This window comes from Anomaloglossus baeobatrachus, chromosome 4 (genome assembly GCF_048569485.1).
Source record: "Anomaloglossus baeobatrachus isolate aAnoBae1 chromosome 4, aAnoBae1.hap1, whole genome shotgun sequence".
NCBI lineage: Eukaryota > Metazoa > Chordata > Amphibia > Anura > Aromobatidae > Anomaloglossus > Anomaloglossus baeobatrachus.
In genome coordinates this window covers 506,191,403-506,213,673 of record NC_134356.1, presented here as the reverse complement: position 1 = coordinate 506,213,673, position 22,271 = coordinate 506,191,403, and the positions used below count along the sequence as shown (strand labels likewise).

At 45.4% G+C, this 22,271-nt stretch overlaps 1 protein-coding gene across 1 annotated transcript in view; it reads right to left on the bottom strand.

Annotated features, from left to right (window-relative positions):
• Window positions 1-3,561: 3,561 nt before the first annotated feature.
• LOC142302574 (transient receptor potential cation channel subfamily M member 7-like) overlaps window positions 3,562-22,271 on the bottom strand; it is a 254,559-nt gene continuing 235,849 nt past the window's right edge. Inside the window, 4 exon segments of the mRNA XM_075343678.1 lie at window positions 3,562-3,683; window positions 9,776-9,882; window positions 11,933-11,984; window positions 17,583-17,788. Coding sequence (XP_075199793.1) covers window positions 3,562-3,683; window positions 9,776-9,882; window positions 11,933-11,984; window positions 17,583-17,788 — 487 coding nt within the window.

Sequence of the window (22,271 nt, the reverse complement as noted above, 5' to 3'; positions counted from 1 at the left end):
TCATATGATACTTTTTATACATGTTGTCCTACTCCAAGCTGTATAGGCTTGAGAGTCAACTACCAATTAAGTAAATCAGGTAATGTGCATCTCTGTAATGAGGAGGGGTGTGGTGTAATGACATAAACACCCTATATAAGGTATGTTTAATTATTAGGCAACTTCCTTTCCTTTGGCAAAATGGGTCAGAAAAGAGATTGGACGGGCTCTGAAAAGTCCACAATTGTGAGATGTCTTGCAGAGGGATGCAGCAGTCTTGAAATTACCAAACTTTTGAAGCGTGATCACCGAACAATCAAGCTTTTCATAGCAAATAGCCAACAGAGTCGCAAGAAGTGTGTTGGGCAAAAAAGGCGCAAAATAACTGCCCATGACTTGAGGAATATCAAGTGTGAAGCTGCCACAATGCCATTTGCCACCAGTTTGGCCATATTTCAGAGTTGCAACGTTACTGGAGTATCAGAAAGCACAAGGTGTGCCATACTCAGGGACATGGCCAAGGTAAGGAAGGCTGAAAAACGACCACCTTTGAACAAGAAACATAGGATAAAACGTCAAGACTGGGCCAAGAAATATCTTAAGACTGATTTTTCAAAGGTTTTATGGACTAATGAAATGAGAGTGACTCTTGATGGGCCAGATGGATGGGCCAGAGGCTGGATCAGTAAAGGGCAGAGAGCTCCGCTCCGACTCCAGCAAGGTGGAGGTGGGGTACTGGTATGGGCTGGTATCATCAAAGATGAACTTGTGGGACCTTTTCGGGTTGAGGATGGAGTGAAGCTCAACTCCCAGACCTACTGCCAGTTTCTGGAAGACAACTTCTTCAAGCAGTGGTACAGGAAGAAGTCAGTATCGTTCAAGAAAAACATAATTTATCACATGCATCCAACTACTCCACAGCGTGGCTGGCCAGTAAAGGTCTAAAAGATGAAAAAATAATGACATGGCCCCCTTGTTCACCTGATCTGAACCCCATAGAGAACCTGTGGTCCCTCATAAAATGTGAAATCTACAGGGAGGGAAAACAGTACACCTCTCGGAACAGTGTCTAGGAGGTTGTGGTGGCTGCTGCACGCAATGTTGATCGTAAACAGATCAAGCAACTGACAGAACCTATGGATGGTAGGCTGTTGAGTGTCATCATAAAGAAAGTTGGCTATATTGGTCACCAATTTTTTGGGGTTTTGTTTTTGCATGTCAGAAATGTTTATTTCTAAATTTTGTGCAGTTATATTGGTTTACCTGGTGAAAATAAACAAGTGAGATGGGAATATATTTGGTTTTTATTAAGTTGCCTAATAATTCTGCACAGTAATAGTTACCTGCACAAACAGATATCCTCCTAAGATAGCCAAATAAAAAAAAACACAACAAGTTCCAAAAATATTAAGCTTTGATATTTATGAGTCTTTTGGGTTGATTGGGAACATAGCTGTTGATCAATAATAAAAAATCCTCTAAAATACAACTTGCTTAATAATTCTGCACACGGTGTAAATATGCAAATCACATATGAGCGGTCTTGTGTGGCGCAGCAAGATAGTAGCAATGACGGAATCCTAACAGTGAGCATATTACAGACAACTAGAATTCAGCAAACCTCAAGGTTTGCGGAAAAAATTATGCATAACTGATTAAAAGGAACCTGACACCAGATTTTTTTGTTCTAAACCAAAAATAGCACCTTAAGCAGTGCATGTTCTGCATTCTATAAAGGTGCATGTTGTCCCGATTCGCACTGTAGACCCCACAAATAACATTATAAAATATCCTGCGCTGTATGAAAATCCTTGGGTCAGGTCCAACGGATGTCCTAGGTAGCGGCTCCTGTCCTCCCTTCAGTGCTGATAACCGTCCTCCTTAGATGATTGACGAGGATGACTCCTCTGGTGCCATCCACGTAGCCGGGCAAAATATCGCTCCTGCGCAGAGACATTGCCAGCTCACTTCACTCTGTCCTATTGCGGATAGAGCCGAAAACATAGGTGCACATGTGCGATCCTGTGAGTTCTCTGCGCAAGTGTGAGATTTAGCCTAGGTATGTGGATGACGCAGGTGACGTCATTCACATCACCAGCGAAATCTCGTGCAGAGAACTCGCAAGTTTGAGCATTTGCACCTGTGTTTTCGAATCTGCCTGCAATATGGCAGAGCAAAGAGCGCCTGCACGAACTGAAAATGTCTATACGCCTGCGTGAGATTTTACCCTGCTGGAGGCATCATCTATGTCAATCATCAATGGAGGACAGTGATCAGCATGGAGAGGAGGGACAGGAGCCTCAACACAGGACACCCATTGGACCGAACTCAAGGATTTACGTACATGGCGGGAGTTTTTTAGAAAGGTGTTTCTGGGGTCTACAGGGGGACTCAGGGGACAACATGCACCTTTATAGAACGCAGCACAGGCGCTGCTTAATGTACTAGTTTTCGTAGAGGTTCTGTAGCAGTTGAAATGTTAATACGGAATGGTGAATTACATTATACTATAATATACTGAAACTTTTGTCATATGCCTTCATGGATTGATAGACTGCTACCATCATCAGAATAGTCATGAGATACAATCTGCTTTGTTTATATCCTCCCTGTACGGAGCCCAGTAATTGCTATCTATTGAGCGACATATGTGACGTAAGCGGTTTTGCTATTTGGTTGGGTGTATTCACGGGCTTGACTCACAAACTGGTTACACTGGTTAGAGTGAGCAGGTATGACAGGGGAATATGCTCATTTATTGTAGATGATTAGATCCAGTCTACTTTTGTGTTTTGGATTAAATGGGTTTTCCAGAATTTTGTAAAATTAGGCCAAGGATTGTAAATCGCTGAATAATAAAAAAGAACCGCTACTGATAACTCCCCAGCTACTCCAGCTCCACTCCGGCGCCCCACACCAATCATTTGCAGCATTTACATCTTGTGTACTTGAGTGACCGCTGAAACCAGTATGAGACTGGTGAGGGGTAGGGAAGTACAAGGCCAGCGCTGGAACGGAAGGGTATGTATCCGGTAAGGCACAGTCAGTTTGTTATTTTATGTTTACAACTTTTGCCGTAAATTTTTGTGGATCCCAGAAAACCTTGTTAACATATTAAACGCTAAAGAGACTTCTATAGTTTTGATCTTAGCTGTTATTTATGACTAAATAACCAAGAAAAAAGGTATCCAATATTCCCATATATACTCATACTATACACACTGTAAACCTCTGTAAACCTCCAGAATGATAAACAATGGGCAGGTGTACCTTTCTTATATATATATCAAAATCTTAAGACGCCATAAAAAACTGAAAAATAAAACAACAACCCATCTCTGGGGATGATTCTTGTACATTCACATAGCACGGACGGCAGTAAACCTGTATGTTTTCATTCTACATAAATTGTAAACAACCTCTCATATAGGGTATTAGAGGTAGATGCTAAAAACAGTATACAGGTGAGATATCTGTGCGTGCAGCTTAGTCACCGTGTCACAGCAAAATACTGTCAGTGATAGGACCTGAACACATTGTAAATAGGCATTATACTGAAGGCGAGGTATGCGGTCGCAGGGATCAGTCAGCGCATGACAGCGGTACGTTGTGGATTTGAGCTTCTGTCTCGCAGCTTTTGATAGAAACTTGAGATTTCACTCGGCGCAAAGCAGCATCTGTAATGTACTCATTCCTCTTCATTTCTGTGAACAGAGAGCAACAGTTAGGCTGGGGCCGCACGGGGATTACTGCGATCCTCTCGCATGACAGAGCCGAGTGTCATGCATGTGTCCCTGCAACTGAGGTCCAAACGTGTGAGCAGACCTCAGCTGCAGGGGGCGGGCCGGCTCTGCGGGGGGCGGGCAGGAGCTGCGGAGGGGAGGGAGGGATTTATCTCCCTTTCTTCTCAGTAGCTGGCTATTGCCATTCTCGCCCTGCACTTGCGGTACACCGCTGTACTGCGAGTGAAATGCGATTTTTCTCTCATCTCATAGACTTGAATGGGTGCGAGAGAAAGAGTCTTGCATTACAATTGCAGCATGCTGCGATTGTTTTCTCGGTCCGATTAGGGCTGAGAAAATAATCGCTCATGTGCGTTGACACAGGCTAAAATTGGTCCGAGTGGAATGCGATGTTTTATCGCACTCCACTCACACCGTTTTTCTCACCGTGTGTCTTAGGCCTTAGCTGAAAAGTATAATAACATTCAGTATTGAAAGTATGTATAACTATTTCCTCCATTCTCATCATATATAGCAGGAAAAGGGAATCCGTCACCCCATCTGAGAGCAGCATGATGTAGGGGGAGAGACCATGATCCTAGAAATGTGTCTTTCTGGGGTGCTTGCTGCAGTTTTGATAAAATCTCTATTTTATCTGCTGCAGATCTAACAATTCTCTGAATGCTGAGGCATGCATAACCCCGCCCTCACCACTGATTGACAACTTTCTGTGTACACTGTGCATAGGCAGAAAGCTTCCAAACAGTGGTAGCGAGCAGAGTAATAGAGCTCATGAATATGGAGGACTGTATGGGAGCAGATTTACTAGTCCTAGTAATGATAATCTCCTGCTGATAAAATAGTGGTTTCATGCTATCGCAAGCAGCCCAGTAAGTGGCATCACTGGAATCAGGGTCTCTGTCTCTACATTATGTTACTCTGAGATTAGAAGGCAAAAATCTGGTGATGGACTTCCTTTAATTTATGGTATATTGTTAGAGAATATTTTTTTCTTGGGCCACATCCTAGTAGGGGGAAAGGTGTACCATTTAGGAATTGTTATAGCTGCTATAGCTATAATAATTCCCTTCTAAGTCATGTCACTGTAGGCATAAAGTGCCTAGCTACATAAACAGCAAATGCTAATAGATTATCCAAATGGAAACAATGTGTGCAATTGTCTAAGGTTATCTTATGATCGCCTTAAAATCGATACTTGCTCAAACATTTCATTTAACTTATTCTTTAAAGAGGTTGTCCATTACTCTAACTCAGTTACAGGTTTTCCCAGAAATCCTTAAGGATAAAGCTTCTAAATAAGCCATATACTTTTCTGCCAAGTTTCGTGTTGTTTTATGCCTTTCTGCATTTGCTTTCTGTGCACTGGCACTAGCTCTGTTGTCATAGCGATACCTTCCTGTTCAGACTCCTCAGCTCCCTTCTTACTACATTTCCCATATTTCCTTTGTGCTGGGCTGCAAGCCAGCAGTGAGCACACTCAGATTTAACAAAGCAAGGTATTTAGTGAAATGCTTATCTATGGCAGATAGTTCACATGAAAGGGACATATAAAGTAGTGGTCAATCCTTTTAACAATAACATGTCACATTGAATCACAATGGAGGTGTCATGGGGTGTGAGTGAATCACTAGTAACAGGGGAGCCTAAACTGGCCCTCAGACTGGGTGAACCCTAGCTAACCCAGATCCCAAAGGTATTTTTGAAAGTGACAATGGTTGGGCTGCCTCCCTTACCCTAGCTCCTGAACAACCCTGGTCTAGTGGCTCCCCCTTCCTCCACCCAGGAGAGGGCCAGGACAGGAGCGGTCAATCCCACACAAATAAACAGATGGGTGGAACCAAAACTTACAGAGGTATAGACAATACATGACCAGGAGGAAACTAAAGAAAGGAAATAATCAGAGACCAAGAGTATTTCCACAACACACCAAACAGCCCACAGAACTCACCAGCAACCGGATGATCAAGCACAAGGACCGATATTGCATAAAGCTATCAACAGCATGGGAAAACAGGCTCCATCATGTTAAAAAGGCAGAGGCAACTGTGATAGGTCTGCTGCAACATGTGACTCAAACAGTAAACCACAGGCTAGCAGAAATTAACTCCTGCAAGTCCAATTACTAACAAGAGCACAGCTGGTCGACAACCAAGTCTGTCTGTGCAATGCAAAAGCAGCATCAAGTGCAGTGTCTGACTCTGCTGTGTGAACAGCGTCAGAGGTAGTCCTGACACCGCGAGTTTTGAGCCAGACACCATGTGATAGGAGGCATGAAGGTTAAAGTTTATATTACACTAGAAGGTGGCCCGATTCTACGCATCGGGTATTCTAGAATTTACGTATTGTGTAGTTTATGTATGATTTTTGTTATATATATGTGCGGTATGTGCGTATATTTGTGTGTGCAGCGTTGTCTGTGTGTGGCTGTCTGTGTAGGGCAGTTGTTTGTGGTTTCCAGTGTGTGTGTGTGGTGTGTTGTGCAGTGCGCGCGCGCGCGTGTGTGTGTGTGTTGGGGGGAGGTGTGCACTCTCCATCGTGCTCCATCCGCTATGCTGCGCACCCCCCATCGTGCTACATCTCCCATCCTGCGCACTCCCAAACGTGCTCCATCCGCCATGCTGCGCACTCCTAAACGTGCTCCATCCGCCATGCTGCGCACTCCCCATCGTGCTCCATTCCCCATGCTGCGCACTCCCCATCGTGCTCCATCCGCCACGCTGCGCACTCCCCATCGTGCTCCATCTCCCATGCTGCGCACTCCTAAACGTGCTCCATCCGCCATGCTGCGCACTCCCAAATGTGCTCCATCCACCATGCTGCGCACTCCCAAACGTGCTCCATCCGCCATACTCCACACTCTCCATCGTGCTCCATGCCCCATGCAGCGCACCCCCCATCGTGCTCTATCCCTTATGCTGCGCACCCCCCATCGTGCTCCATCATCCATGCTGCGCACTCCCAAACGTGCTCCATCCGCCATGCTGGGCACTCCCCATCGTGCTCCATCCGCCATGCTGCGCACTCCCAAACGTGCTCCATCCGCCATGCTGGGCACTCCCAATCGTGCTCCATCCCCCATGCAGTGCACTCCCTATCGTGCTCCATCCCCTATGCTGCGCACCCCCCATCGTGCTCCATCTCCCATGCTGCGCACTCTCAAACGTGCTCCATCCGCCATGCTGCGCACTGCCAAACGTGGTCCATCCGCCATGCTGCGCACTCCCAAACATGCTCCATCCGCCATACTCCGCACTCGCCATCGTGCTGCATCCGCCATGCTGCGCACTCCCAAACGTGCTCCATCCGCCATGCTGCGCACTCCCAAACGTGCTCCATCCGCCATGCTGCGCACTCCCAAACGTACTCCATCCGCCATGCTGCGCACTCCCAAACGTGCTCCATCCGCCATGCTGCGCATTACCAAACGTGCTCCATCCGCCATGCTGCGCCAGCATCAGCCTCTCTACCCGCATCATCAGCCTCTCTGCCCGCAGCATCAGCCTCTCTCGTCCCAGCATCAGCGTCTCTGTCCTTAGCATCAGGCTCTCTCTTTCCAGCCTCCCTCAGCATCAGCCTCCCTTTCTCAGCCTTCCCAAGGATCAGCCTCTCTCCTCCCAGCCTCCTTCCTCCCAGCCTCCCTCAGCATCAGCCTTCGTCTCCCAGTCTCCCTCAGCATCAGCCTCCCCAAGCATCAGCCTCCACCAGCATCAGCCTCTGTTCTTCCAGCCTCGTCCAGCATCAGCTTCCCTAAGCATCAGCCTCCCTCGTCCCAGCCTCCCTCAGCATCAGCCTCTCTCTTTCCAGCCTCTCTCAGCATCAGCCTCCTCTCCCCAGCCTTCCCTAGGATCAGCCTCTCTCCTCCCAGCCTCCTTCTTCCCAGCCTTCCCATCCCAGCCTCCTTCAGCATCAGCATTTCCCTCTTCCCCATGATCAGCCTCTCTGCTCCCAGCCTCCTCCAGCACGCCCTGCTCCTCTGCCGACACTCACACACCCGATCGCATGCACTCACACACACACCCGATCGCATCCACTCACACACACACCCGATCGCATCCACTCACACACACACCCGATCGCATCCACTCACACACACACCCGATCGCATCCACTCACACACACACCCGATCGCATCCACTCACACACACACCCGATCGCATCCACTCACACACACACCCGATCGCATCCACTCACACACACACCCGATCGCATCCACTCACACACACCCGATCGCATCCACTCACACACACCCGATCGCATCCACTCACACACACCCGATCGCATCCACTCACACACACAGACACTGACGATATCGCACTTACGCGGTCATACTCACAACATCCGGGGATATCACATGCTTCTGGCCATGTGATCCTCCGTCAGGTCCTGGAAGATCACAACAGCACATTTTCGCCGCCGAGAAGCAAGCGATATCCCAGGATGTCGTGAGTATGTGGATGCGATGTGAGGTGTGTGTGAGGTGTGTATGAGAGTGAGTGTGAGTGTGATCTGATGTGTGTGTATGTTTGTGTGTGTGCGTGTGGACCTTCCGGCGCAGCAGGACCTTGATGGGCTTGTAACCATGCGAGCATGGTTACCAACGTATCCACACCACTCCCACCACTGCCGTGGGAGCGGGGGCCGGGGGAGGGGGAGGGAGTACAGTACTCACCTCCGTGACAGCGCTTGTAACCATGCGAGTATCCACACCACCCCTTTGGGAGCGGGGGCCGGGGGGGGGGTTGGGGGGGGATAGGGAGTACCGTACTCACCTCCGTGACAGCCGTGTCAGTTAGAGAAATGCGCGGGGGGAGGGAGGGGGTGGGGCCAGAGCTAACGTGCATTGCGTGAGGGGGGCGGGGCGTGGCGTGGCTGAATTGCCAATGCCTGCAGGGTGCCGGGGCGAGAGGCCAATCTGTGGGGGGGCGGAGCCTGGGCGAGCGGCTGGCCAATCCGTGTGGGGGCGCAGCCTGGGCGAGCGGCCAATCCGTGTGGGGGGGCGGGGCCATGGTGAGCCCAGCGGCCAATCAGCTTTGTGTCACCGTAAGGACACAATTTTGGAGCATGACAGACAGACAGACAGATAGACAGACAGACAGACAGACAGACAGAATAAGGCAATTATATATATATAGATGTTATGTAACATTAACAGTTTTGCAGTATGGACAAAATTACTAAAACACTTGGATTGATTGACTAAAGGTATTGAATTTTTGTCTGCAACTTTAGACTAGATAGTTTTTAAATGTGACAAATTTATGAAAGTGTCTCCTGCTGGTTGGTGCATCTATATACTGTCTAGCCTAAGTTTATACCATTTTTTTAGTTAGCTCAGGCTGTGTGCACACAATCAGCTTTTGGTGAGTTTTTGACTTTGTATATTTTTGCTCTGAAAAAAACAGCATCTTACAGTTGTAGCAGAGTGGATGGGATGTGTAGAAATCTCATGCCCATTGTGGATCTTTTTCACTCAGTGTAAACTGACATGCAGTGCGTTTCAAATCCCCAACATGTCAGATTCTCTTGCGAGTACACTAAACTTTATGTGCAGATTTTCCCCATGGACTTGCATTAGTTGTAGAAAATCCGCAGGCAAAAAACTCACCTGCGTTTTTAGTGCATTTCAAATACCAGAAAGTATAAAAAACAAAGCAGCTTTAATTAAACCATTACATTCCAAAAAGAGACAAAAGCCACAATGTCAAAAAGGTGTTAAAAATGCATTGCATGTAAATAAATGCAAGTAGCCTCATTTACATAATAGGTGCAGAAATTCTGCAACCTCAAATCTCACCAAAAGCTCATCGTGGGAACAAACCCTTACTATGGTTATCAAAGTCATCACATTTCTGCTCAATTTCAGTACAGTATTGTGATTTAAACCCATTATCTGTTGGATTATGCCCCTTGTTGAACATGTTGAAATTGTGTCCAGTATACATCTAAAACATGTTATAAATGTGGTGCAAAGCATAAAAAGACAGTTTTTTGACATAAATTAAGCCAGATTTTTGTTGCGTGTAATTTAATAAATCAGCCCCAGCTCAGCTTACCAGGTAGTTTCAGATATCTGCAGCATGTGTTGCATTGATGTTTCGTACAGAAGTTCTTAATGGCATCATCCCCCAGGTTGGCTGGTCCAAATATCATATCTTTTGACCTGTTGAAAAGAAAGAAATATGTAAAAATTGATGCAAGGTATTCATGTCTATTATTATTATTGAGTTTTAATGAACAATGCAGGCAGGCAAGCTTTGATTTCTTTCATGTTTCCCATTAGATCGGAATCCTACCACTCTTGCTTCTTTTCATTACTCCATTGGGGTCTTCCATTTTAGTCTGCAAAAAACAGGATTCAAACGTGCACCTGATTGAGCTTTTGACTTCATTTAGGCAAGCAGAACCCAAAACATAAAATGAAACAGTACAAAAAAATGAGAGTTTGGACTGTGTTGATCTTCTTTCCATCAGTGTCCATCATTTAGGCCAGATACAATAGCATAATGCAAAAATAGAAGAAAGGATCTCCAGCAGCTCGGTAGAATAAGATAAAAAATATTATATTTATTGTAGTCCTCTAAAACCATAGACGTAGCAATGGAACACAGTTAGGAACTCAGCTTGATCCTACATGTTTCGGCATGGAGCCTTAAGGGGGCTTCACACACAGCGACATCGTTAGCGATGTCGCTGGTGAAAGCACCCGCCCCCGTCGGTTATGCGTCACGGGCAAATCGCTGCCTGTGGCGCACAACATCATTAGGACCCGTCACACGGACTTACCTGCCTAGCAACGTCGCTGTGTCCGGCGTACCGCCTCCTTTCTAAGGGGGCGGTTCGTGCGGCATCACAGCGACGTCACACGGCAAGCGGCCAATAGAAGTGGAGGGGTGGAGTACAGCCGAAGGAAAGACACGCCCATCTCGTTGCCGGAGGACGCAGGTAAGCTGTTGTTCGTCGTTCCCGGGGTGTCACACGTAGCGATATGTGCTGCCTCAGGAAGGACGAACAACCTACGTCCACAACGACCATCGAGATTTTAAAAATGAACATCGTGTCAACGATCAACGATAAGGTGAGTATTTTTGATCGTTAACAGACGCTCGGAGCTGTTACATGCAACGACGTCGCTAATGACGCTGGATGTGCGTCACGAATTCCATGACCCCGACGACATATCGTTAGATATGTCGTTGCGTGTAACGGGGCCTTTAGACTTGGATTGCTGTTACAAACCACTGTGGACATACATATAGACAAATCTTTTCTCCCTCTTCTATTTTTGCATTGTCCAACACTGCCCAAGAAAAGGGCAGCTCCGAGCACTGGTAGGGAGTCTGCAATTCACTGGAGGATCAGAGGTGAGCTGAAGATTTATATATACAGATACAATAGCATAGTCCACCATGCAATTATGTCCAGCTAAAATGATGGAAACTGCCAAAAAGAAGGTGAATCAAAATCCAAAGTTCCCTATTCTGAATTTTATTTTCCTAATTGATATTGGTGGCTCCAGCAAGGGTATGGAAGCCCTTGATTTAGATGGAAGTCAAGGACTTAAACGAAGTGCAGATGTGGTCTACACCTGATCTAAGGCTAAGATTGAATAACAATGCTGTACACTTGTACAACTTCCATTGATTCTAGTCATATCTACCTAAAATGTAAGACCTGTACTTCTTTAAATTTGTGAAGTATACTGTCCTTTAAAGAGTTTTCTTGAAATTAGATAACCAAGTCTTCATATCTTTTTTCCTGCAATTAATTTCTTAGGCCCGTGCACACGTTGAGCGTTTTGTGAATTGTTTACCTCAGTATTTGTAGCCAACACCAGGAATGGGTAAAACATGCAGAAGTGGTGACGTGTTTCTATTATACTTTTCCTCTGATTGCTCCACTCCTGGTTTTTACTCAACGTATGCTTAAAAGTCCCCCATTAGTTTAATAAAACACTAATGGGTTAACCTTCAATAGATTTTATATTACATCCTATTATAGAGTAGGAAATGCAGCATTGTAGTCATCCATTCTGGTTTATGGAAAGAGTATAAGATCCATTTTGCACAGTTTACTACACATAATGTCACTTATGACGCTTATTTCATGGCAGCAGGACAGGTAATTCCAGTTTAATGTGAGATTTCTAACATTCTGATTAAAACATGTGATGTAGCATGCTAGGAGACATTTCTTCTATAGACGTGTCTCACCTGTGCTCCCCTGCTTTAATAACAGATGGATCTGTCAGATTTTCACCAACACCTTAAGGAAACAAATGCATATGAATACAGGATAATATGTATATCAGGTTTCCGAACACAGATCCCTCGCGTGACATACATCAATGACCTTTACTCTCTAGCTGCTTAATTGACGCTTAGTGAAGATAGCTAATGGTTGCAAAATGACAAAATGTTACAGGTAGGTAAGGTAACATGATAACCACAAAGATTAAAAGGAAAGATAAGTGATGTTAATGTACATGGAGCGGGGCATTAGCCGTGGGCGAGGTGTGTGAACTTCTGCTATGGCTTCGGCTGGCCAGGACCAGATGTTAACCCAGTCAAAATGTTATTTTACTGCACAATCACTTGATGGCAACTATTTACATTAGGTAACAGGTACACAACTTCTCATACGTTTCTTCATGAATACAGAGCATCTCTAAACACAGTTTCTTTACTTCTTCACACGCACTTAGTCCTGCCTCCATTTGTCTTACTTGCTTCACCACCACCCAGTTTAGCACCATAGTATCCTAGAGGACTAATTTGCCAATATGGTCGGACTTAGAGTCAAGGTTCCTGATACTTAAGAAACTCCTGCCCAGGGCATTCACGGCATCTCACGTTTCCGTTCTGTCCCGGCCCATTACCTTTTAGAGTTGTACACACGGGGCCATGCTGCTAAGTGTCCTGTCTCAGGACCTGTCTCACTTGTTCTCTCGGTCCTTCGGTCAATTCTCTAACCCATCTCCAACAGATTACTTTGTGTCTCAAACAGCTCTGTCTCTCAGTATTCTGGATCTTGTTATCCTCTGCCTTGGTCTCCTCTCACCTTAGGCACACACACGTTATGCAGCTCTGCTCACTAACCAGACCTCAGGTCTGTCTTTGTCACACTCTGGACCCTATCTGATATTCTGACAGTAAACTGTCCCTACACTGAAACCCCTTCAACTCTGGGCGAGTCCCAAACATGAACTGTTTCTTCATCTACTGTCGGCATTATATAATTCAGCATTACACATATCACAAGTCACATTACTAACACTTATCACATTATACATTATATCAACACTATTGATGTCTTCAAGGGGGAACATGGAAATATGTCCACCGCCTTAAATTTCCCCTTTATTAACCTGTTCACGACCTTTGCCATAAGTTTATATCATGATGTAAACTTACGTTATGGGAAACTTCAATCACCATGTCTTCAGACTTGATGATCAGTGAAAGGTGCCTGCTGTTTCTGACTTATCACCATTGCGGTGTTCGCTGCCCCCCTGCAAATACAATCACTGTGATTGACTGTTCAATTCTGAACAGCCAATCACAGTGATTCAAATGTTTCAGGCAAAATGAAATTGCCTGAAACACTGAAGTATAGCTACGATCGGCGCTAGAACAGCACTGCTCATAGGCTGGAGTTAGGCAACGGGAGCATCACCAGTCCCAGCACTGATTGGAGTAATGGTACTATGACGAGCGATCGCACCAATCAGTGAGCAGAAACGCGGTCTGACCTCACAGTGACTCTACAAGCATGCATCCTGCAGCCATTGAGCACTGATCAATGATGCAAATCACTGATCAGCAGCCAGTTGTTGTTTGTTTTTTTTTTTTAAATAAGAATCAAGTAAAAATAATAATTTAGAATAGTTGATACGGCTAAATTAGGGACAGTAAAAATACACTGTAGTATTTGGCGACTACTACAGTATTTTTTACTGAATAAAGTTAAGGTTAGTGTCAGGTAGTAAAGTATATATAAAAAAGAAAAAAAGAAAAAAAGAAAAAATATTTATTTACATTAGTTGATAGAGCTAGATTACAGACTGTAAAAATATACTGTAATAATCAGCATTTACTGCAGTTTTTTTTTTACTGAATATAGCCAGAATTAGGGGTACTTTGCACACTATGACATCGCAAGCCGATGCTGCGATGCTGAGCACGATAGTCCCCGCCCCCATCGCAGCTGCGATATCATTGTGATAGCTGCCGTAGCGAATATTATCGCTACAGCAGCTTCACATGCACTCACCTGTCGTGACACATCACACACGTCACACGGCAGGCGGCCAATAGGAGCGGAGGGGCGGAGATGAGCGGGATGTAAACATCCCGCCCACCTCCTTCCTTTCTCATTGCAGCGGGACGCAGGCAAGGTGGTGTTCCTCGCTCCTGCGACTTCACACACAGCGATGTGTACTGCCGCAGGAGCAAGGAACATCGGCCCGTCGCGTCAGCATAATTATGAAATTCGCCGGCGCTACACCGATGATACGATTACGATGATTTTGCGCTCGTTAATCGTATCATCTAGGATTTACACACTACGATGTCGTGAGCGACGCAGGAAGCGCGTCACTTTCGACATGACCCCACCGACATCGCACCTGCAATGTCGTAGTGTGCAAAGTACCCCTTAGTGTCAGATAGTTGTGGGCGCTCAGTGTTTTTTTTTTTACTGAACTCAATTTAGTAATTGTAGTTTTAGAATTGTAGTAGAAAATTCTTGTAGCACTTATACTACACTTTTTTCTACTACATAGAATTATGGTTAGAGTAATTTAGTTGCAATAGCTCAGTAAATGTTTTTACTGTTGTCTGTTTAGTAATTTTTATTTTTATTTTTTTACCAAATTTTGATACTTTTTATTTTGTTTATGTTTTTATTTCTAAATTATTTTCTTCTTTTTTTTTCCTGTTTGTTTTAGCCTAATAAAAAAAGTTTACAGCACGCACGCGCGCACGCACACACACACACACACACACACACACACACACACACCTGAGTAAAATGTTATTATTATACACACAGACCACACAAAAAATAAAATGTCCCGCTCAATCCGAAGATGGTCTTCAGGTGAGGCGGGATACGCCGTCCTTGCCTCTGACACTGATAGTGAAAGAGAGAATACAACTTTCATTTATTTTTCCTCCTCTTCCTCCAGTGATACTGAAGCCCCACGCAGATGCCCCAGGACATCAAATGAACCAGCGCCCACCATTAGTGATCCCCTATGGACCTCATCCCCAGAAAATTATGAGCCCCAAATTCCTGATTTTGTGGCGCAGGAATCCAATTTGGCACTCCCGGCCTTACAGAAACTAACATTTTCAAAGTCTTTTTCTCTAAGGATTTTGTAAATCTCATGGTGGCCCAGACAATTTAAATGCCCAACAACTTTTGGCCCAAATCTTTGCTTCATCATTTTCTAACTGAACTCCCATAGACACAGTAGAAATGATGATGTTTTGGGGCCTTGTTCTTCACATGGGAATAGTGAAGAAGGCTGAAATTTCGGCAATGTAGGCTTTAGTTCCTGTGAAGCACCCAACATGTTAAAAACCTGTTGGATGTGGTTTAGAACAGTTTGAGGGATGCAGTTTTTAGAGTGGTGTCTCTTTTGAGTTTTTTCTGTCACATACTATAGGCCTCTCAAAGTCACTTCAAATATGATATGGTCCCTATCCCTATATAAAATGGTTTTGCAAATATTATTGGAAAAATTAGATATTGCTGATAAACATTTAACCTTTCTAATAAAGAAATATGTTTCACAAATTGTGCTGATCTAAAGTAGACGTAGAAAATGTTATATGTTAACTATTTTGTGTGACATAACTCTGGATTAAAGGCATACAAATTGAAAGTTTGAAAACTGCAAATTTTTCAATATTTTCACCAAATTTCCAAAACGCGCTTTAGGACCTGGCGCTACTTCAACAGTAATGGGACATCCACAGGGTAGTTACCTCTCTTCTATATATGTGTGCTTAAACTTTGTTCACAGTTTATTATTGCACCCCTATTATGGACATAGTGCATGGTTTTGCTAAATTCCACCTATATTGTGTATGACTTTTCTATGTAAGACTTAACCCGTTTCTATCCATCTCCCACAGCTGTTATGTGGTGCCCCCTTGTGTACATTATGTATCCTTGATCTTCAAAACCCTACCATGTTTTTAATTTATTATCAATAAAGACTTAATATTTTACCTTTATAAAGGCTAATCTGTGTGAATACGTTATACATGGAAGACAGGTAGTCAGTAACAGAACCTGTATTACATGTGAGAACAATTAAGAGTGTGACAGACCCCACATTAAATATGGAGGGCAGGCAGAAAATAACAGACTATCTATCACAAATGGGGGACAGGTACAGAGTAACAGGCACTACACTGAATGTGAAGAGCAAGTACAGAAGTGCAGACTATGAACTACACATAAATGGTAGGTATATAATGACATACCCTGCACTACACATCAATGGCAGGTACAGAGTAACAGACATCGCACTACACATGGTGGGCAGGTAGAATATACCAGACTTTGCACTATACCTGAAAGACAGGTAGACAGTAAAAGAATTCAGTCCTGCACTACACTTCACAGGCAGGTAGAGAGTGACAGACCCCACACTATGTACATGGAGGGCAGGCAGACAGTGACAAACCCCACACTATACATGGAGGGCAGACAGACCCCACTCTATACATGGTGGGTAGATAGAGAATGACAGACCCCACACTATACATGGAAGGAAGACAGACAGTAATGGACCCCACACTATACATCGAGGGCAGGGAAAGAGTGACAGACCCAACACTACACAAGGATAGCAGACAGACAGTGACAGACCCCACACTATACATGGAGGACAGACAGACAGTGACAGACCCCACACTACAGTATACATGAAAAACAGGTAGATACAGACAGAACCCACATTATATATGGAGGGCAGGTAGTGAGTGATCGACCCCCACACTATATATACATGGTATACATGGAGGGCAGGCAAATGGTGACAGACCCCACACTATGTACATGGAGGGCAGCCAGACAGTGACAGAGTCCGCACAATAGATGGAGGGCAGGCAGACGGTGACAGACTACACTATACATTGAGAGAGTGACAGACCCCACACTAAGTACATGGAGGGCAGGGAGACACTGACAGACCCCAAACTATGTAAATGGAGGGCAGGCAGATAGTGACATACTACACTATACATGGAGACAGTGACAGACCCCACACTATACATGATGGAGGGTAGGTAGTGACAGACTCCACACTATACATGGAAGGCAGATAGAGTGACAAACCCCACTTGGAGGGCTCAGGTGATCTCCCAGTGCAATGTTGCTGGTCAGTGCCATGTGGAACCTTTCTGCTGTGGAACCTCCTTTCTGCTGTGGAACCTCATTTGTAGGTCTCTGCGCAGGATGGCACCACAGACATGGAGGGCTCAGAAAGTATGGTATAATCTATTTGATGTCATATATCAGAATGATGTTTTCCTGAATGGTCTATTTTCAGAGCTTCTCAGAGAAAACTTGTGTCTGTATAGAGATCTACACATGAAACTACGGTATATTCCCTAAAATAGAGTGCAAGACGGGCTTTTGCAGTTATTGATGTTGTTTCAGTTTTCCAAAGAAAGGTGTTGGTTCCTGAAGGAAAGTCTTTGCCTAATTTTCTTTTCAACTTCTTGTTGGTTGTTAATAACGCATTTAACCTTTTCTTAAACTAGCCTTGTAAATTTTGACAATTGTGTATCAGTTTTCCATATCAAACTTTACTTATCCTGGATGGTGAGCAGAGCAGTTACATACCTTGCAAATCCAGTACTAGAAATTCTCCTCTGGTATATTCGTAAGTCCAGTGACTGAAGGCCAGCATGGTCTTCTCCAGCTTGTTAGATGGCACACTTTCACTTCCTGTGTTGTTATTGTATTTTCTAAACCTTCCTGCCATGTATTCTTCTACTGTAAACCACTGATTGACTGAGTGACAGTACAAGAGAAACACTTCCAAAAACCTAGCAATAAAGAAACCACATAAAATAGCCATCTTTGTGATTGCACTGAAAATAAACATTAAGAAAATGTTCACATACAAATTTGTTGCTGCAAATTTTGTAACAGATTGCACAATGGTATGTGACGCCCTGGACTAGCCAGGTAGTCACAGACATAACAACACACACCCCCCCTCCCCTAGACAGTTGCCCGCCGGTACCGAACCGGGGAGCGGAGTGAAGCTAAGCACACAGGCAGGGCCATCGGACCCCGACCAGGCTTGGAGCCGACGACAATAGTCAAATCCGAATGTGACAGGAATCCCAGGGGTTTCCCAACAACCAAGACCCGACAGAAGGCAACAGTCCACACCGAGAGGATATACAGCCACCGCCACAGGCTAGAGATCCAAGGGCCAGCGCCTGCATGCAAAACAGGCTCCTACGGCACCTATACGCCAGGGAGTGGACTACCGGTGGGCAACCTCAGGAGCCAGAACATTCTAACAGGTGCATGGAAAGACAGCCACCATCAGCCGTCCAGGGAGATCACAACACTGCAGCCGGCTGCGGGACCCGTTCATCCAGCCATTTGGTTTACCAGAGACTCTGTCATTGACTGCCTGAGTGAGTACACCAGTGCCATCCGGCACCGCGCCGCGCTGCCCCTGCATCCCTGCACCCCAGCCATCCTGCCCCCCCGTATGACCATCCGGGCCCCAGGATTACCAACCCCTACCCACGGAGGGGACAACATCCTAGCTGCTCCCTACCATCCTTCCCGGGAACCCTGTCACCAGCAGCGGTGGTGCTAATAATCACCACGACCCGTGGGTGGCGTCACGAACTATCTCCCTAAATAAACCACCCCCTTTTCACTCGTGGACGAGGAGCGCTGCTCGAGTCCCCGGGTCCGGCCCACCGCTCGAGCCACCGAGCAGCAGCAGAAACCCCGGACCCGAGCGTGGCGAGCGCGTCCCCTCCGCCCGCGACAGGTATGTGATAGAAACATAGAGAAGTATTCTAATATATTCATGAGGCCATATAAGTGTGGGAACCCTGTGGCTTCAGGCGCCCAGAGTACCGCGGTATTAATCTCGGATACGGAGGAGGTCGTCATAGTCACCGGTAATCACCACTAAACACACTCATTCAACACATAACACGGGACTTCCATTGGGACTGGGCTGGGGTAGGTGCTGGGGTGGCCATCACGAGGTATGGGACCTCTCGCCCATTAGTCCAGGAATCTGGGAGGCGAGGCTTTCACAGGGGAGTTAGGAGCATCACACACAAGTCAGAAGAGGAGTCAGCTCCGGGCTTGGCAAGCGCCAGGTCACACTTAGGAGGAGACAGCAGTAAGAGGTGATATGGACAGTTTGGGGCCTGTGGTCTGGAGCTAGAGGCTCGACCCACTCTCTTAGGAAAGAAGGGCAATCCCAGGATTCGCGGAGAGTGCAGAAGGCACCCGTGACTCATTCCATGGCTTAGGAGCTGAGGTGGAGGGAAACCGTCGAAAGGTGACGCACAGAAGGAAACACTGGCCTCGACCGCCGAAGTATCCGGGATCGGCTGAAGCCCATCACAGCGTAGCCTGGTACTCCAACGGCAGTGTGCTTCCAGTGAGTTAAGAACTTGAACTGCACTCTCTGTGTCGTCCCGTTACTGCCAGCGCTCTCAACATCGGATCCTTGCGCCATAGGCGACTACTGCTCCCAACATCCTCCCTGGGGCCTAGCTCTACCTGTGGAGAGCTGCAACACCCGAGCTGCATCATCATCCGCCCCAGCAAAGAGAGAGACTTCCCACAGCAGCGGCTAATCATCCCCATCCCCATCTTTATTGACACCACCGGGATCACGGAGCCAGGCAAGGCCACATCGGCGTCCCAGGAGAACCGCGGCCCGGTGACGGGTGACCCCAGACTCCGTGGGTGCATCATAAGATACACACAATTATAATAGTCATCCAGGCTTTGTGAATAAAAAATAATAGTTATAATATTAAGAAACTTTAATCATATCTTCAATTCCATTTCGATCCAGCACTAACTCGGAGGCTTTGGAGGTGAGCAACCGGGGCATTTTCCACAGGTGCTGAGGGTCATTGGGTGGCTTAAGAGCTATTACTGACCCAAGTTATTTATATGCAGCTTAAGGGCCGTACATGGTATTTTTTGCTCCAGGTAACGTAAAGCCCAGCTACAGTTTTGGCTAATGCTCCTGTGATTCTTCCATCTTGATTTCCAGCTGCCTATATGTGACCACTCATCAATTAGTTGCCACAGTGGTCACATGTTGGACTACAGTTATCATGGGGTAATGCTAAGATGTAAAGTGCAGCACTTAAAAAAGACTTCTCACAAGGTCAACAGTGGCAGTTTTCTTTCTCTTATTTTATTACCACTGCTCCCCTGAGTATTCATTTTTTTCATCTTTAAAAACCACCATACGGTTCTAAATATATGGGCATTTTTATATAGTGCTAATATTTATGGCCTTTACCAAGAGAGTGTGGCTCACAGGATTCTCTGGGGGCGTGGCTCACAGGATTCTCTGGGGGCATGGCTCACAGGATTCTCTGGGGGCGTTGCTCACAGGATTCTCTGGAGGCATGGCTCACAGGATTCTCTGGGGGCATGGGTTACAGGAATGTTTTCTGGGGGCGTGGCTAACAGGATTCTCTGGGGCGTTTCTTTAGGCTGCTCTGCATTATCCTGTGACAAATGCCCCCTTGGTAAAGACCATAAAAATTAGCACTAAATAAAAAGACCCATATATCTGGAACCGTATGGTGGATTTTAACCCCTTAACGACCGCAAGCAGTAATATTACGTCCTAGCGGTCATAACGTTACTGCCCGCGGTCTGCCGCCGGCAGCATGCTGCGATCGCCGCACATCTCAGCTGATTTTCACACCTGAGATGTGTGCTTGCTAGGCACGAGCAGAATCGTTATCTGCTTGGGCCGTTTAACCCCTTAAATGGCGCTGTCAATATGTGACAGCGCCATTATGACGGCATCCGCGGTAAACTTTTACTTACCGGCCGATACCGGAAGTCACATGATGTGATCACTTGACTTCCGGTGGTTGTGATGACTCCTGTACTAGACATGAATTACTTTCAGTTTCACTCGACCCGGAGCCGAGTGAAACAGAAAGAGCGTATCTGCTGTTTACAGCTGTGTAGCTGTGATCAGCAGATAGGGCAGAGCGATCGGATTGCTGATCGCTATTGCCCCCTAGGGGAACTAGTAAAATTAAAAAAGTAAAAAAAAAAAAAATTTAAAAAAATTAAAAAAAAACAAAACCTAAAAGTTCAAATCACCCACCTTTCGCCCCATTGAAAACTAAAGGGTTAAAAAAAGAAAAAATATACACACAGTTGGTATCGCCGCGTTCAGAAATGCCCGATCTATCAAAATATAAAATCAATTAATCTGATCAGTAAACGGCGTAGCGTCAAAAAATTCCAAATGCCAAAATTAAGTTTTTTTGTCGCCACAGCTTTTGCGCAAAATACAATAACAGGCGATCAAAACGTAGCATCTGCGCAAAAATGGTACAGTTAAAAGCATCAGCTCGAGACGCAAAAAATAAGCCATCACTGAGCCATAGATCTCAAAAAATGAGAACCCTACGGGACACGGAATATGGCGTAAAACGGGCAAAACTTTTAGGACAAATTTCCGATTTATTTTTAACGCCTTATATAAAAGTAAACCTATACATGTTTGGTGTCTAAGATCTCACACTAATCTGAGGCAGCACACCCAGACATCAGTTTTACATATAGAGATCACAGTAAATAAAATATCTCAAAAACAATAGTGCTATCACACTTTTTTTGCTATTTTTCTGCATTTGGAATTTTTTTGCCATTTTCCAGTACACTATATGGTAAAACTTATGGTTTAATTTAAAAGTACAGCTCGTTCCACAAAAAATGAGCCTTCAAATGACCATATTGACTAAAAAATAAAAAAGTTACGTCTCTCAGAAGAAGAATGGCGAAAAAAAAACGGAAAGTGAAAAATCGGCCGGTCGTGAAGGGGTTAAAGAAGAAAAAAATGGAATAGTGAGGAAAGCAGCAAGAATAAAATCACTGAAAACCAGGTGACATCCCCATTTTAAGCATTGTAGCCACTGATTGCCTGCAGCAGTCACATGCTGACAACTGGTAAGCAAAACCTAAGGGGATCACAGTACCATCAATGCTAGATTGCCAGAAAAATGGTGAGGAGTAGAGATGAGTGGACCCATGTAAGTTCGGGTTCTGGGGGCGCAGCCGAACTTTTTATAAAGTTCTATTTTGGACTAGGACTTGACCTGAACGTCATTTTAAGTCACTTAAAGGGCAATTTGGGTCTCTGCCCACATACAGTCAGCCATAACCAGATCACTTATAAGGCTATGTGCGCACGTAGCGTTCTGTCCCTGTAGAAATTTCTGCAGTGATTTGAACAGCACACATGCGCTTCAAATCGCTGCAGAAAGAGTCCGT